Source organism: Rhodnius prolixus, unplaced genomic scaffold (genome assembly GCF_049639745.1).
Source record: "Rhodnius prolixus isolate KJV_2025 unplaced genomic scaffold, Rpr scaffold_2, whole genome shotgun sequence".
NCBI classification, from domain to species: Eukaryota; Metazoa; Arthropoda; class Insecta; order Hemiptera; family Reduviidae; genus Rhodnius; species Rhodnius prolixus.
In genome coordinates, this window is record NW_027411592.1 from 13217599 (window position 1) to 13235285 (window position 17687).

The 17687-nt window shown below is 31.9% G+C and overlaps 1 protein-coding gene across 1 annotated transcript in view; it reads left to right on the forward strand.

The window, feature by feature from the left end:
• Abcd1 (ATP binding cassette subfamily D) overlaps positions 1–17687 on the forward strand; it is a 52623-nt gene that overhangs the window by 20619 nt on the left and 14317 nt on the right. The window contains exons 2-3 of the mRNA XM_074117943.1: positions 11687–11925; positions 17265–17437. Of these exons, the coding sequence (XP_073974044.1) occupies positions 11687–11925; positions 17265–17437 (412 nt within the window). The remainder of the gene's footprint in view (positions 1–11686; positions 11926–17264; positions 17438–17687) is intronic.

Below are 17687 nucleotides of genomic sequence, written 5' to 3' on the forward strand. Positions count from 1 at the left end.
AAACTTTTATAATTTTACTTTGATCTCATAATTATGTTTTCACTTTCTTATTAGCCAAAACTGGAACAAGAATTTAAATATTACAGAAACGCTTGCATGTTTATACGAACGGAATTTCTCAAAAACAGAAAAAGGCAGAAAGTTGATATTATTTAAAAAAATTGATTTCGTTTGAAACCCGTCTAGTAATGATTCGATTGTAATAATCATTTTTCCCTATTTTTCGCAAAAATGATTTTTTTTTTAATAAAGATATATTTGTAAGTTAGGAAGTTGGAGGAGGCGCAGAATAAATTTTAATTACCTCTGTAAATAGCAACCAGTGTCGTTAATGTATTATTATTTAAGAAAACTGTTGAAAAAGTTCAGAAATTAGTTTTTAAAAAAAAGAAAAATTTAAAAACTTGCTCAATTCAAACAGTTCTGCAAAATCATGGTCTTCAGCTGAAAATAATTTTAAAAACAAATTACTATTGATCTAACAAATCGGAGAAAAGCGTTCTTATCCTACCGACAAACTAAGTTCTTCTCTTTTTTAAATAAAACTTACAAAACAACGATAAAGCATAGATAAGTTGGGTTGGAATATTGTGATAAGCTGCCTGAGCTTAGGAAGCATATTAGGCTGTCAGCGATTTCGTTAATAAAATGCACAATAATAGAACTTCAAGCATACTTAGAGTAGCCTAGACATTCATAAAGGTTTACGATAACTTAAATATCGTGGTACTAATAAAATCATGGTAATGTGAGTTCCGATTACTTAAGGCAACGAACGTTCTTTAAGATTTAACGAACCTCCCTGCAGTTTCCACTCTGGCCAGTACCCCTCCTCCTCTCTGACACACACATGCATACACAATTATGCAATGTACAGTAATTGTAAACAATGCAGCTTATATTCTATGAACAAACGCTAACGCTTGAGAGAGTCATATGTAAATTGTTGGGGCAAAATCGAAATTCAGATCTTAATCTAACAATGTTGCTCAATTTACCGATCTTGTAATGAAAATGGAAAATTTACAAACTCTTTGTTTAAAATGGGATTCAAAGAATAAATAGAAACTTTGATGAAAAACGAAATAAATAAAAAAAAGGGATTAATATGTAACATACTAATTGAATTTTCTGGTTTTCGGTTTAAATGTTTTCGAAAGTTTGTGCACAATTTTGACTGATGATACTTTTTAACAGTATTAAACAAAACCCTGTTTTAAATAGCCAATAGTTATTTCAGAATGTTCAGTCTCTTAGCAAGCCATATTCCTTCATTTCAGAAGTTGGTCTGATTTCTTCAGTGTAGAAGAGAAGTGCAAATAATGTTGTAAATACTGGAAGCAACGTGATGGCAAATTTTGTTTTGTTCTTTTTGATGGAGTATTTTGTCGAGAGGTATCAGCTGATAGATTGTGCGACTTAAAGCAAATTTCTGCTTCGGTGCAATTAATTACTACTCGAATTTCAGCGAAACTTGTTCTTATATCCTATCTGTCACCTAGATTTGAGAAGTAAGATTTCTGTGTTAGAGATTTAGGTTGATGAACCGATATGATGGCATATAAGAACTTCAACATTGTGACCTTTAAAGCGGCATATAAAGGAGGGCTCTAATAAATGACTGACGTAGGATCGTCAATGTCCCGCGGCTAAAAATGTAGCAATTAAAGCCATAATTTTTCTCATTATTTCTCAATTGGTTTTTTAAGAAGATTGTAAAAAAAAGTATCCTGTTTTGTACAGAATAGTAAAAGATGAAAAAGATTTATTTCAAGTTATGTAATTATTGGTGTTGGTTCTGTGAAGCAAAGTTTTTATTAGCTAGTTAATCAAATAACGGATTTGGAACGATTTGATTATTTTGATACTGCTAACGAAGGTCAAATTCAGAATTTAAAGTGATTTTTTGAGGCACGCATTTATAAATCGCAACACTTCCCCCCTAGAAACTTAAGTGCAAAGAAAAATATATTAAAAGATTGCTGTAGATTGATACGACTACCCCAATCAGTTACAATCACATTGGTAAACCAGATTTGCTATTTAATGGCGTCATTTGTTAATGATATTAAATAATCACCTTACAATTCAAAAATTAATTGTTTTTACATCTATTTATTAGTGATCTAAAGGACAATAAATTTCTGTAACTTATCCATTTTGAAGGCTATAACCGCTGCTCTACTGATACCAGGCATTCCTCTTTATAGGGAAGAGGAGTAGCCACTTCTTCATGTGGAAGTTGACTACCTACAGGTATCCCTGCCTCATGATATAAATGGAACAGTTGCTGAAGAATTAGTTGATATTTCAACATATTAAATTAACAGTAAGGGCGCCCCAACGATTTTTGTAGTTTACACAGTCAGTATTCGGCCCCAGCACTACAATCTACTAGAAGAGCCATCATTGGAGGGACACCTAACATTTTCACCTCTTTCATAGTTTTAAAATATTTTAACACTTAAAAAAACGGGCCTCGAAAGAAGTAGCCATCAGAATGTACGAGGATCTGTCGGGAAGCTATGAAAGGAAGAAGTTTTGCAGCTTGCGTTTGAATTTTGCGTTGTCTTGATGAAGAAGTAATTTACCTAAGTGGTTCACTAGGATCTACTCTAATGAAAGTGTTCTAACTCGTTAGGGATGAATCGTACGAACTTCAGGAACCGGCTCAAAATGAAAGAAGTCTAAGAGTAGTTTGACCATTCGCTCAATATCCTTTTTTATCAAGTCTTCTCTTTTGAGAGAAGAGTTAAGCTGGATACATGAGCTAATCTACTGTTTCTTATTGTTCTAATTGTTGTGAAATTGATCTGCTTTTTATCGGAAACAATAATTCGTTAGTAAGTGAACTTGGGAAAAGGTTTATAGACTTTTAATCGGCTGGGAAGTATGTATGTTTATGAGGACTGCTTTAGCATCTCAGAGAACTAGCTGCAGGGGGAGCTTTATGAGGAGGAAGGTACAATAGTCCCTATTCCCTTAGTGATTGAGGCTTCTTGCTGGGAAGTATGTTTATGAGGACTGCTTTAGCATCTCAGAGAACTAGCTGCAGGTGAAGGTTTGTAAGGAAGAAGATACGATAGTCACTATTCCCTCAGTGATGGAGGCTTCACTTGGCGCAACGTCTTGGAAGCCTTATTTGCGGCATCCTCTTCACAAGACGTAACAGTCATTACGCTTATATCCACTATATATAGCAGCTATATCCACTTCTTGTATTTTATCATGCCATAACCCCGAAAAATGTTGCTCTTTTAGTTAAGTAATATTCAAGGCAAGCAAGTATTTTTTCTTTGATTCACTTTTCTTTGAAAGACAATAAAATAAAAAGCCTATTGTGCCAGAGCATCATCGACTTAGTACGCTTTTTTTTGTATTCATATGTATTTAACAAATTAGCCGGTTAGGTAATTTTTAGATGATAGAATTTACTTTGAAGATTCTGTAATTAAGTATTAAAATTTAGGTCACAGATAGATTACACGCTGAGAATAGACGCCGTTGTTGAGAACAAGTTTTTAATAAACTGGTTTTTGTTGCTTCCTTTGCTTCTGCAATTAAATTGAAGGAAATCTGGATGTCAAAGAAATATTGCATTTAAAATTAGTTTTGTAAAGCCCGTCCTTTCTCCAAGAAGTGCTAAACCGAACTTTCCAGGAAAATTGTTTCAATTAAAAGTTCGCAATCAGAATTCGCAAGAACTACAATATTCACTTTTTGTGAAAAGTATAGAGAGCTGTGCTTATTATAGAACCTTTTTATAAACAATTAGAATACTGTTCTGAGGAAATCTTTTTTAGAAACCTTTTTTTTTTCTTAAAGAAAATCCCGGAAAATGGAATTGCTATTTGAGAGATTTTGACCTTTATGATTGCTTTCCCAGGTGATTCTAAGCAAAGTTTCAAACATGAACTACCTTCTATTTTTCGTTTTTGCGATTTTGGTGTATGATTGCAGAGGATAGCCTAAGTAGGTACTGTCAAGAAGAAGAGAAACTGCGCGTATTGGCATTTCTCATTATTTTTTATTTAATTCAACCCTTTCTTTGTAAGTTTAATGCTTGAAAAAGAAAAAAAAAATGCATATTTTCCTGGGAGCTTCTTTTCCTTACAATAACCAAAATTCCGGGAATCTTGTGTTTCCTTCTGTTTTCTTCCAATTGGGAATAAAACATTTTGCTGTGAACCACCGTGTTGGTTAATGAAATTCACTCGCAAAAATGCCTGTGATTAATGGGCTACAGTGTGTTGCACTGCTAATTTTAATGCTAATATTGCAAGTAATGTATTAATATTTTTCTAACATCTTGTTCACCAAAATGGACTGCGAAAGGTTTAAAACAGATTTTTTTGTGACATTTTAAACAAATTAAAGTAATTACATTTTGTTATCTCTTTTGTATAGTCTAAATCTATAAATTTTTATGTAAGTTACCTAATAAATAAAATTTTACCAAAGCCATACAGAATAACGAAGTGTGGTGAGAGGAAAGGCGAACACAAATACCACAATCGCTTTGCAGCAATTAGTTCTTTTTCTTTTAACTATTAATTCAGAAAAAAAAACATTTACTTTTACGTTCTCGTAAATCCAAATTGCTGAAGCAGGGGAATACTTGTTTTTCTCACTCCAAAACTAAAATTCTAACCCAATTTAACCTTGAACTTTTTGCTATAAGCATTACACATCATTAATTTTATTGGTAGATTTTTATTAAAGAAAGAGGCAGTATTGCAATCGTGATCGTGATTACCAAGAGCAAGCTTTAACCCTGAAACAGGGTATCATGTCCTCTGAGTCGGAAAAAATGTTTTGAAAAAATTGCTTAGAAATGAAAAACCTAACGAACCTCATACCTTAAATTTCATTTCGATGCAACCGTCAATCCGACTATAACTATGCGGAAAAACTGAAAATACTTCAAAATTTTCTCAAAAATAACTGCTACAATTTCCCATCAACTTTAGACGCATGCATATATCTGTGAAATTGTAACTTTAGTTCGTGTAATTTAGTCTAGTAGAATTCGTTTTAGGGTGTCTTAGAATACAATTTGAGAATTATGACTGTTCATGTTATAAGGAAAATTTAGAAAATCTAAGAATTAGAACCTTGAAAATTTACTTAGCTATTGTTCACGACAGAAGTTTTTTTTTACCTTTATTTTCTTAACGCCACGTTTATTGGCGAAAAGCCAACTTATTACGGCAGCCTAGTCAAAGTTTTCTTTATTACAGTTGCTTGTTGTTTATGAACTTTCATCAACCAATTAGCTTATATTATTGAGAGTTCCGTTATTATTTTACGTTTATTGATTCAGTAGGTAAACTCTTATAAAAAGTGGCAAACTCCTTAGCTTATGAAGTCAGGGTTCGATTACAATCCAGTTGAGCAAACATAAGAGACGATAAAAAGTTGCAGCTAGTACTAAAGCTGTGGGAAGTTCAGTACGATTTGGACCTCCATGAGCCGCCCTAATGTCTCCAGGGTGCTTTTACTCGTATTTAGAACAATAAAAGTAAGAATAATTTAAAATATTTTGAAGGAATTGTAATGAAAGCTGTCCATTACACTTCACATTCAATTACTTTACGATACCATCACCGTATTAACGAGATACAATATTTCCTACAACCACTGATTTGGAGGTGACCATTACTGTTTATTTAGATGGTCCAGCAAATAAAGGACTAATGGTGGCTTATAGAAAATCCAATTTCATTTTTAAGATCAAAAAGTAAAAAAACACTTTATTCAATCTTGTCCCAAAATAACTTTAAATTGAATACTTCTAATAATACTTTTATAATATCATTAATTTTTTAAATGATTTACTTGTCGCACCTACATTATTGATGAAGTAAAGATAGAATAACAAGCGTTTAAGGTTGTACCCCTCAAAGAACACAGAAGGATTTGTTTATTCTTCTAAACATATTTCTTGCGATGCAGGTGTTGTGTGATGCAGGCAGCTGGGCTTTTGTTTATTTTAATGCTCCTTCCTGAGACCTAAAAATTATTCCTCAATTATTTAGTGTTTGAACAACTCATTTTGCTTAACCAGATTTGCTGAGTTTGCATATGCATTGACTTTGTTAACGCTTAAATAAGAACTAAGTGCTAATATCAAGAGGTTCGGAAAAGTGCAATTCTTAACCTTTCATTTAATTTCGAAAGTTTAGCAACATATTTGATATTCATAAATATTCTACTAATTAGAGCTATATAATGTTTTGTTTTTTATCAGGGTATTCTGTCTCGACCAAATAAGATTTATTGATAAAACAACTTTCCTATTTTCTCTAGAGAAACTATGGTAATTTGTAGTTAGTAACAAACACTATTTTTTTTATCATTGATTTTTATCGTAGCACGCGCGTTTGTGATATCCATATTTTTTTATTAAAAATTTACCCACTACACAACTGCCATGTTATTACTATGAAAGTATCCTTTCTAGAGCTAAGTTTTTCAAATTGTTTGTAGACGCTATCTACAGCAAATCTTGTATAATATCTTTAATTAAAACTAAAACCAGAAAATACATCGCTTAAATATTGTAAAGGAGAGAGTTCTTTTTAAAGGAGAAATTATAATTTATAAAAAAAATGAAAAATTATACGAAAGCTAAGACGTGACGAAAGTAATAGGTTCGATTCCTGGTCTTGACCAAAGTTTTTCTATGCAATGAGAAATTGGCAGTAAAGTATGTTAGCGAACCGCCTCCATTCCGCGGCATCTAATCTGATAAAAAGTACGTGAAGCCTGTCTGAACAAAATAGCGTTACTCTGTTTTTGAAAAACAAAATTCCTAAATTAAATTAAGTATTTCAGAATTCCTAAATTTATTACTAATAAAACGGTAGTGTAAGGTTGAATAGTAAACTATTTTTTTTTTGAAGGCAATAACCTTCTCCGCTTTCATTAGATACTGAATATTGTTTATGTGACCTAGGTTGCAACTCATAAAAATGTTCGCTTTAGTTTACCTTCGTTTGTTAGTAAATATAAATCATTTGTTATAAATTAATTTTTTAATTTAACGCGAATTAACAACTGAGACAAAAGGGCACCCTGAGCTTTCTTTCAGTGCACTTCCAACTTCTGGACAGTGCCTTCTCGTTGTAGACCACACTGTTCACTACTGGCTGTAGTTAAGCTATTAGGAGTTCCTTGCAAGACAAAAATCTATGGGCTGGAAGCCGGTTTTTAAACTCGGGATCTCTGCAATGGAACCCAGTTCGCTAACTACTGAGCTGAACTCTGCCCTTCTATAATTTTTTCTATATTCAAGTTAAATTTTTTTGGGGACCACCAATTGGGTCGTTAAAGTAGTATTAAGGCTAATGGAATTGCGTGGGTTCTAGTTACTTAGTTTTCTTTCAATAGAAAAGTTATCGCTTACCAGATATACTTATTTAAAAATAGGAAGCCTTGTTGTCTATAAGAGAGAGAGAGAGAGAGAAGACGTTCCGGAGGCCGGCAGTGCACTGGAAAAAGCTCCGAGTGCCAGTGACCTCAGATGTTGGACGTACCTTTAAATTCATAATAAAAGTAAGGGGTAAATACTTGCTTAATTCTGAATTCCAATGACTATATTCCTACAGTATTTACTCCTCACAAGAGTAAGAGTTGCAACATCAAAATTTCATATATTGTAAATTGATTTTTCTTTGGGAATGCTCATGTGATAATTTGCTTGCGATTCTTTTTTAGAGCTTGACCGCTCTCTCGCTCTAGCATTGACAAATACGCGGCCACCCACAAAGCAGACGTTTTATTTACTCTGTTGGGGTAAACATTGCATGATCGATAAATAGATGGCCATGTATCTTCTTCTCCTCCTCATATACTTGTATGAGTGTGTTTGCTATATAATATTGGAGATTTGTTTGCCTAGCAAGTCAGTGATCAGTGTTTTACCATCAGTATGTCTAACTAAACTTCAATGCTTACAAGTTATCTTTCCAAATTTTAGCTATACATATATTTTTATTTGATTTCATTTTATATTTGTAAAAGTAAATATTATATTTATTTCTGGGTTCGACAGAAAAAGCTTACATAAAAGCTAAAAACAGGCCAACCACGCAAAGTGTTGGCTATCTGAGACTATTGATCATTATTTTCATTCTTTTTCCCAGCCTTATTCATCAAATTTCCTTCAATTATTATATTAAATTAAAAAATTTTACCTGTTTTTCGTCATTCTAAATTGACGTGAAACAGGTAATCAATTATGGTTCAAGAATTAAACAAAAAATTATACCAGTTTTTAAAATTTACTACTATGATTATTCGTTCCTGCCTTATCGATTAAGAAAATAAAAATCTAAAAAAAGGCGATGAAGGGATTTCTGCATCTCTTTTAGTTTCGATCTGTTCAAATATTAAAAGTTATCTGCCCAAATCTGAATGTTTTACATTACATTTTAGTGTATTACATTTTAGCTTCATTATAGAAAGATTATTAACAATACAATTACAATTAACATTAGTAACAATACAATTTCATTTAATGTTTTTCTCTATAACTTTTTAAAGTGAAAAATATTTTAAACGATAAATAGAAAATATTTTTGAATCGATCACAGTTCTCCTAATATCACTAAAATAGTAGTGGTGCTTCGAACTACTTTTAATATTTGCCTATAATTTTTAATCAGCCAAACAGATAGTATTTATGTTCGAAAACAAAGTTAGAGATAGCAATAACCATTTATCCAGTCAACTACTTTCTTAAGGTCTTTGTTATTTAAGAAGTATTTATTTACTTATGTTTTAAATAATTTCTAAAGTAATCTTGCAGTATTGTTTCAGTAATTGTTTATTTTAAATCTGGCTATTAATGCTTTCTCAAGTTATGGAATGAAGTTTTCGAAAGTTTCCTTTAACTTTGCATAATTCTAAAGGAGGAAACATATTGATTAAAATATTTTATTATAAACTGATAATTTAATGACAGAAATGTTTTTTCAACATTCAATTATTACCATGAAGTGAAAGTTCATGGCTGTATCTTAGTGTGATTCATTATATAGATAAAAAATTATTTATTCGGCTAAGTTAAGTTGCAAAAGTTACAAAGAAAATTTTAAAAGAAATCGAGATTTCTAAATATAAAACAATTTATTTACACAAAAGATAATTCTTTAAAAAACTGAAGTTTTTTCAGCTCTTCCTAACTCCGAAAAGTCACTTAAATCCACTTTTTCAAGAATATTTTCTAATGCTATGTTCCTTTATGATTAAATTTTTGAAGGTATCAAAGGTTTAAAATTTCAAAAAAAAATCTAATAAGAGGCGTATGGATTAAAATTGTTTAAAAAAATTTATTTTGAACCTATAGAACAGAATGAAAAATGATAGAATAATCTGAGCATTGCACAAGCTAAATAAATTGAAGATACATATGACAAATGACGAATTATTTAAACTTGTAAAGAAAAATCAGACTTGTTTAAACTTATGTTTTGATAATGAAATTCTTTCTATGTTTGTTTCATATTTACGTATTACGTATCTCGCTTTCCTTAAAAATTTGCTTTCTAACGTAAAGATTGTGTAGTGTACCTATTTTGAAGATAATTTTTTTTTTAACAATAGTAACTTTAGGTGAAAGAAACCGTGGCAGTGAGCTTTTTAATTTAGTTTCAGAAATTAACTCTCCTTCTTCCTTAATTGAAGCAGTGTAATGGAATTACGCTCAATATAAACTCACATTGTCAATATATATTTCAGCTAAAAATATATTATTTATTATTAGAATTAGACAACTTCATTCAACTGTTGAATAAAGTCTTTGTTACAGTTAGTTTGTAAACCGTTACCAAGGAGTAAACAACATTAAGTTTTGAAAATTTGAAACAAACAAGTGGAGCTAAGCTCTAATGCTCAAACAGGATTAGAATGAAACAAGTTTACAGAAAAAAAAGAACAGATCTGTTGCGGTGGCCGGCAGTTCTCTTACGAAAGCTCCGGGCGCTAATATCTCCACTGCTCTCGCGCCTCAAATCAAATACGGCCCTCAGCAAAACAAATAAATATATTCTTTTACCAACATTTATCCAATTTCTTTCTTTTCCAAGATACTAAATTTTTTCTCGCGAATAATATTCGCAAACTATACGAGTGTAAGATATCTTCATCCGTTGTGTTTTCCTGTGATTACACGGTCTGACAGACGTCAAGGACTTGGTATCTCAAATAATTAGCAATAAGTTTTGTTTACAACATTTGAACGTTTATTAACTTCCTAGTAAATATACTCATTAAAATTAGATTACCATTATCTTCTATAATTCACTATTATAATCCCATAATTTTATACGTGAGAATAACTTTTTAATGACAGAAGTGTATTTAGAGTCGTTTAATTAACACTTGTTCGTTACGTCAGTTAGTAACGTCAAAGAATTATGTTAACGATTTCATATTAATTGGAAGAATAATTTAGAATGAATCTAATCACTTTGTTTTTAAAGAGTTACTAATTAAGGAAAACTAAATATTAAGACAAACGATTCTACCAATAAATAACAAATACAGATCTATTAAAATAATAATAATAATAATTTAAAAAAAAATGTTATTGCGAAGGTTTTTGGAATTATATATCTTTATGTTAAACTTTAATTCAAGTTGCTTACAACCTCAGTTTGCTTAATCTTTTCATACACAGAATTTAAATCTCAACAATCTTTCAATCTGTGCTCATCAATCGATGAATTTTCAAGAGATTTCGGGTAAAAACGCAAAATCGAACGACAATCAACTCGATCGCAATACATTACCCAGTCGATTAATAGTTTAGAGAATAAAAATAAAGCAACATTAATGAGAGGTGAAGTTTAAGTGGGAAAATGGAAGGTGCTTTAGATTTGTTTAAAAGGAAGTCTGTAATTTGTTAAGTGTAATTAATGAATTCTCAAGAATAGATTTTCATATAGATTTTATTGTTGGTAAAGATTCGCATGCTCCAATTCACATTGTTTTCTTATTATAGACGCTGAGAATTATTTCAATTTCATTCACATAAATTACAATCTTTGTGGAAACATCTACAAGTTGGTATTTCTGACTTTTTCTTCGGTAAGTTCGATATGAAGCAGAATCAATGATTTGAGGTAAAAAAAAAAAAAAAAAAAAATACTGGTTTGTTGGATGTGAAAAGGTTGGAACATTGATGATGGATTCGCATCAGGACGCAGCAACCAAGTGAACATTTCGAATTATCCAAGTTAATGGCCAGGGCCGGATTTCCTATAGGCTAACTAGGCTTCAGCCTAGGGCCTCAAGATCAAGAGGGGCCTACATTCAAATAGTTAGCAAAATTAAAATTACACTATTCTAAAAACAGTGAACACTAAAACATTGAACCGTAAATAAGGAGTAATTCTAAGCATATGATACCGGACAGTTTTAATTAATAAACAAACATAATAATGTAATTTACCAACTTAAAAATGGGAGGTGAAAGGGCCTCATAAGTGGAATAGCCTAGGGCCTCTCTTCATCTAAATCCGGCCCTGTTAATGGTATTGATATTTTTGCTGCAAACTATAATTCCCTACTTTGACAACCTTTTTTCTTTTATTTCAAATCTTGTTAGAATGGTTGATCTAGGTGTAATATTTACATATATAGCTTTTAACCTTTTTTTTCTTTATGTTTCCTTTTTCAGGACACGCCTGGTGAATCACGCGTACGCCCTCTATATGAAGAATCAAATTTATTATCGGGTATCGAATTTGGATTCAAGAATTGAAAATGCTGACCACCTTCTTACGGACGATATTACAGCATTTACTGCATCGTTGGCACATCTATATTCACATCTCACTAAGCCATTATTTGATTGTGCACTTATTGGATTAGCGCTTGCCAGGTCGTCCAGGCAGATGGGTGCTGCAGTTATACCTGGTTTGTAGAAATATTTGTTTTGAACAAAAAGTAAAATAATAATAATAATTAGGGAAGGGATTAGCTATGAGGTTAGCATACTGGACTCCCACGCGGAGGTCCCGGGTTCGAATCCAGCAGCTGACCCTTAGATTTTCTCTTCCTAGGAGCTTCTTACAGCTCACTGTCCGGTGATGGACAGTGTTGTCTGTAACGAGAGAACACTGTCCGGAGGCCGGCAGTGCACTGGAAAAAGCTCCGGGCGCTAATGACCTCAGCTGTTGACGCGCAAAAAAAAAAAAAAAAAAAAAAAAAAAAAAAAAAAAAAAAAAAAAAAAATAATTAGCATAACGTATAATTGATAACGTGCTTTAGGCGGTTCAGATGCACACCAGAAATTCCAGTTAGATGCGGATGTAGTCTCAGGTTGCATTTTTTACTTGGTATACAAGTAAAAAGTTATGCGAAAGTTCCAAATTTCGAAATTGACTTATTCTACAGCAAATTCATGAATTGAGTTGAAAACAAAAATCATTTTTTGAAAATAGTAATTTTAGAAAGGGAAAATTTCTCAAAAACAATTTTTAGAAAACAGCTCAATATAATGTTTGCTGTGACAGACGGCTATCAAAATTATTATTAAACATTCTTCAAGTACATTTTAGTGAATAGCTTTTTCTCTGTTTTGAATCTACTCACAAATGGCTCCAACTTTTTTCCTTAAAAGTTTTATGATTCCCTGATACTAAACATTTAGCTTGGAAAATTAGAATAAATGCATTTCTTGGAGAAAGGAGAATTTACAATTCCCCACAAAAATGCTATTTCAGCGTGATGTATCACTCAAACATTATTGTGGAAGGTTATATTTGCTGTAAAAATTTTAATGGTGAAGGTAAGGTTGTAAAGTCACAAGCTAGCGAATTTATTGAAGTAAAAAAATCGTGTGATTTCCCCTTAGGTTTTTTATTGATTTGACGTTTGACTGAAGAAAACTGTTTTTTAGGAGAGTAAACAGGTAATTTATTTAAATTTAGGGTTTAACCAAAAATTATGTTCTCATTAATATTTGTTTTAGAATCGTACAGTTAGCGAAAAAATTTTATCTCGTAATTTTCCGAATTGGAACGTTCTGTAATCAGAGTTAGCATTTAAGAATTAAAAAAAAGAAGAATTTTCCTTAAGAACTAAAAAGAAGAAGATTCTCTTTAAAAACAAAGTTGTAGTTTGCTGCTAAGGTAATATAGGCCCTCATAATTTATATTTGACACTTCTCTTTGAATTTGTTCCCGTTGAACGTACCATAATAATTTTCAGCTATTATGGAATGCATACTGTAAAAAATGGTCCAGCTTACCGTGCTTTCAGACAAAACCTGTGAGAGCTAGATCACCGTTTAAGCGAAAGAAAGTCTTGCTCTTATATGGTCAGTAAACAAAATCTATTACGGAGATAAAGTATGTACATAGTCCTGTCCTCTTTTACCGTGCAAACAGTGTAAAGGCACTGTGATAAAACAAATAATAATAATTATGATAATAAACTGAAAAAGCTCTGGCACCAATAACCTCAGATGTTGAGGCGCCTTAAATCATTAAAAAAACTAATAAATTGAAGTTGATAGCAATGAACTACACCTAGCCCAATCTATGTACTCGTATAATCTTAACTTCAGAGACCAGCTCGTTTAAAATGTAACTTTTAAATATCTAAAAATGTCAATTTTTATTACAAATCTATTTATTATAATTTCTTTTGAAAAATATTTTCATGATTCGGTCCGGTTCGTTCCATTATTGAGAACCGCTTTTAACATGATCCATGTTTTCACTAGTTTCTTTCTACCTCAAGTAAAGTGGGAAAATCTATTCAAAATTCTTGAAAGGTTTAAAAAGAATCAAAACTTCAAGGTGAACAACACTTACTGGACAGTGCTAATTAGTATAAAGAACGCTAATATATTCTAATTGATTTTAGGCAATAATGTGAGAAATCTTTTCTCATTTGTACTTTTTATCTTACAAACTGTGAGAAATGTAGCCCTTTAATTCTGGGGTACTTTTTGGGGCTCTAATTTGTGATTTAGAGCTGTTAATGGTTAGTTTTTGGTAGAAGGAGTAACTGGAAAGCCGAAAAATTCTTAATCCTACTTTTAATTTATTAAATTTTTGATTGCACATCTGCATAATTCATTCAATTTTAAAAATATTTCGCGAACCACCCTAACATAATTATTATTAAATAATATTAATATTAATTTCTTATCTCGTTGGGTAGATCAATTGCGGAGCAACATAAGATCTTAGTTCCATAAAACATTTTCTCAATGTAATTCAGTTCAATATATATTCTCCTTATATGAAATACATATTTACAATGTATTTCATTTCCACTATTTTATACGAGGCTAAAACTATAAAATTCAATAAAATGTCATAAATCAAAAACCTCACTTCAAGAAATTCGCACTACTGGTCAAGCGAGTTTCTTTTAAACAGAATTTTAATAATTTGTTCTTTGCTGTATCATATAAATTATAAAACAATTTTTTGTGAAACAAAAGTTTCTATTGAAAGTTTTTCATTGGATCTTAAATTGAGGGTTACAAGTTTGAAGGGAATTGGAGCCTTTTTTGAGAAAATTGAAAAAAAAAAAAAACAACTTAAAACTGTACAATTCTTACAGCTTTTTCATTTGACATTTTCCGGATGATTCCGTCTCTTAATTGCTAGGTTTACACCATTCTAGTGCAACTTAGGCAACTATTTGAATCTTCTACAATTTTCCGTTTTTATTTTATATTGTATACATACTTCAAGGCATCCAGACGGACCAATTTGTAAAATCTATTTTTCGTACTCAGGCGATATCAATTTCCATATTTACGTTAAAACACTCTAATTCGAGAATCTGCACCAAGAGTGCAAGGAAGTGAAAGAAGAAAGGAGTCTAATAAAAAGGTTAATTATTAACGGATTTTTGCAAAAGGTAAACTAAGATTACGAGAAATTTCCCTCAAATTCTCTAATGCTCAGCTATTTTTGGATACCTCTAAACTCTTGATCAATCATTTTTCCTGGCGAAATGTAACCATTAAAAGTGATGCGCGATTTTGAAAAGTGGGTTTTTAAACGATGTTCAAAAGAAATTCACTATATCTAGGTTTCACTAAAACTATTGTGGACAATTTGGGAAACTTCATGCAAACAAGTTACCAACGAAAGTAAACAAAAACATCTAAAGAAATGTGAAGTGTTTTGCCGATGAGCAGTCTGTCCTTGGAATTATAGAATATGCGCTGCTGTTCACAAAATATCACTCGTTATCAGTTAGAAGATAAGCACATATCTGTCTATAAGTGTATCTCGCTTCCTGTATTTTTTGTTGGTTTTTAAAAATATCTTTAATTCTTCTCTTTCTGTTTGCTTTATAGCCATAAACACTTCAATGACCTTTAGTTGTGGTTTATGACCTCTTTTTTTATTTATATTTTTTGTTTACTTCATCTTTTAACAAAAAGAACAAAAAATTGTGTTAGTTGATTGTTTATCTTTTTAAATAAAGAGAGAGTGGGAACAAAGTTTATAAATTAGGTACATTATCAGGTATTCTGTTTTTATTTTTACTTTTGTAATTTTGCCAAGTGCAATGGTACTCTGACAAGGTCAGCTGCAAATCGTCTATTTAAATAACTTTGACCAATACAAATAACGTTTTCTACTTTGCAAATTTTATGTTTTTTTATCAATTTTTGTTTCTGTGTTATAGTTACCACCTAGTAGGGGGTTTCAAATTGTAGGCTACTTGCATTAGCCCTTCCTAATATTGCTGCAAATTCACCGCACTCTAGTGTACTGGGTTGAATGGCCTCTTGACAGTTTTGGCAAGCTTCTTTAGTAACGTAAACTAGTCGAAGATAGATGTCTGGCTGGTGAAAGAGGCAGATTAAACTGCTGCACAAGTGTAATTCAATGAATAATCTGGCCATTGTGGTCTCTAAATAAAAGAACGTGTTGTGGCTCAACGTGGAGATCTGAAGCCACAAACAACTATACCCAATAGTTCAGGTTAACGCATTAAAACTATTTGGTCGATCAGTTGTATGAAGGTTGAGAGTCAAAAACTGTACAAATTATTAATTCACATAACCGAAATACGACTAGATGGTGGAATTCAGGTTAAATTAAAAGATTAAGTATAAGCCGCCATTCCTCTCACAGACTCTTCAGCAGAGATGGTGGCTAAATTCTAAATATTAAGGTGGGCTCGATTACCCAACACCACTTATTTAGATTTGGCTTTTCAGCAGTACCACCTGTCTGCGACAAGAAATGCACTCGAGACTAACATGAACAGTTCTAACATTGTAGAGTTGGCAGATATTCCCACTCCATTAAGACTAAACATTCGGTGTCGGTGAACAAAACGCATTCATGCACAAGTTTTGGGAAGAATAATTTTCATAAGAAAACTTATGTGAATTTAATATGGCATGAAGAGAAAACATTGTACCGTTCACTTTGTGCGAATCCTGAATGAGTTCTTCACTTTATTTTTTGTTATGTCTTTATACGTAATACAAGTAATACAAGTAATACAAGTTTTTTCCAGTAAATTGTAAATGATTTGTACTACAAAATAATGCACTATCTGCATTATATTAATTCACACAACTTCAAGCTCCAAGTTCAGAGATAAACATATAAAATAGTTTGCAACAAATTATGGGAAACATCCTGTAAAAAAAAAAAGTCTTAAAAATCTTCTAGTTGGTTAGTTTGACAGATCTCCCAAGCCGCCGACAGACTTGTGCTGCTATCTTTAAGACAGTTTCCGTAGTTAAAAACAATTTTCCAACACTCTTTGCTTTCGTTCAGCCCCTGACTACACCACATTTCTTAGGTAACCAATGGTGGTGATTGTGGTATTCGAATCGAAACGTAATTCTTGCTTCTATTTTCCCCTTGGTAAATTGTCCAGTCACATACCGATGAAGTGTTCATCTTAAACAATTTGTAAAAATTACTTTTTTTGCTTTGTGATTTCATTGTTTTATACCCAGAAGCTTAATCAAAGTTATTATATACCTAAACAGAGAAATAGAGATTAATATTACGAGATTTGAGAATATCCTACTCTCGACGTTGGATATTCATCAGAATGTACCTAGAGAAATGTGTATAATGTCCTCTCTATCAAAATTTTATCTTGATTACCCTACAGTCAATAGGCATGTGAAATTTTGAATAAATTTTTTAGGTAGCAGTATATTTCTATAAAATATATGAGCGTTTCCTCGAGAGTTTTGTAAAATTATTGTTTTCGATTTTTAAGTAATAAATCTCTTTATTTGATTTCAGGTCCTTTACTTGCCGTAGTTGTAATCACTTTAACTGGACAAGTGCTTAGGACTTTGTCGCCCAAATTTGGCGCACTGGTCTCTGTGGAAGCAGAAAGATCGGCCTATCTACGTAGTGTTCACTCTAGACTAATTACAAATGCTGAAGAAGTGGCATTCTATGGTGGACATCAGGTATGTATCATTGGCTAGGAACTAAAATTTCTGGAAGCAAGATGGTTTAAAACATGAGAGATGACCTCCTGTGAGATAGCCTACATTACTTTATTATCATTGACCTGGTTTAGGATCTTTCAGTTTTTTTCAGAATGTATTAATAAAATAGTAAGGCATCACATATTCTTCAAGAAATCTGTTTCTCATCCAAACTGTTAGTCAATACATACTGAAGATGGATGAAACTCCTTACAAACAAAAGTGAAGG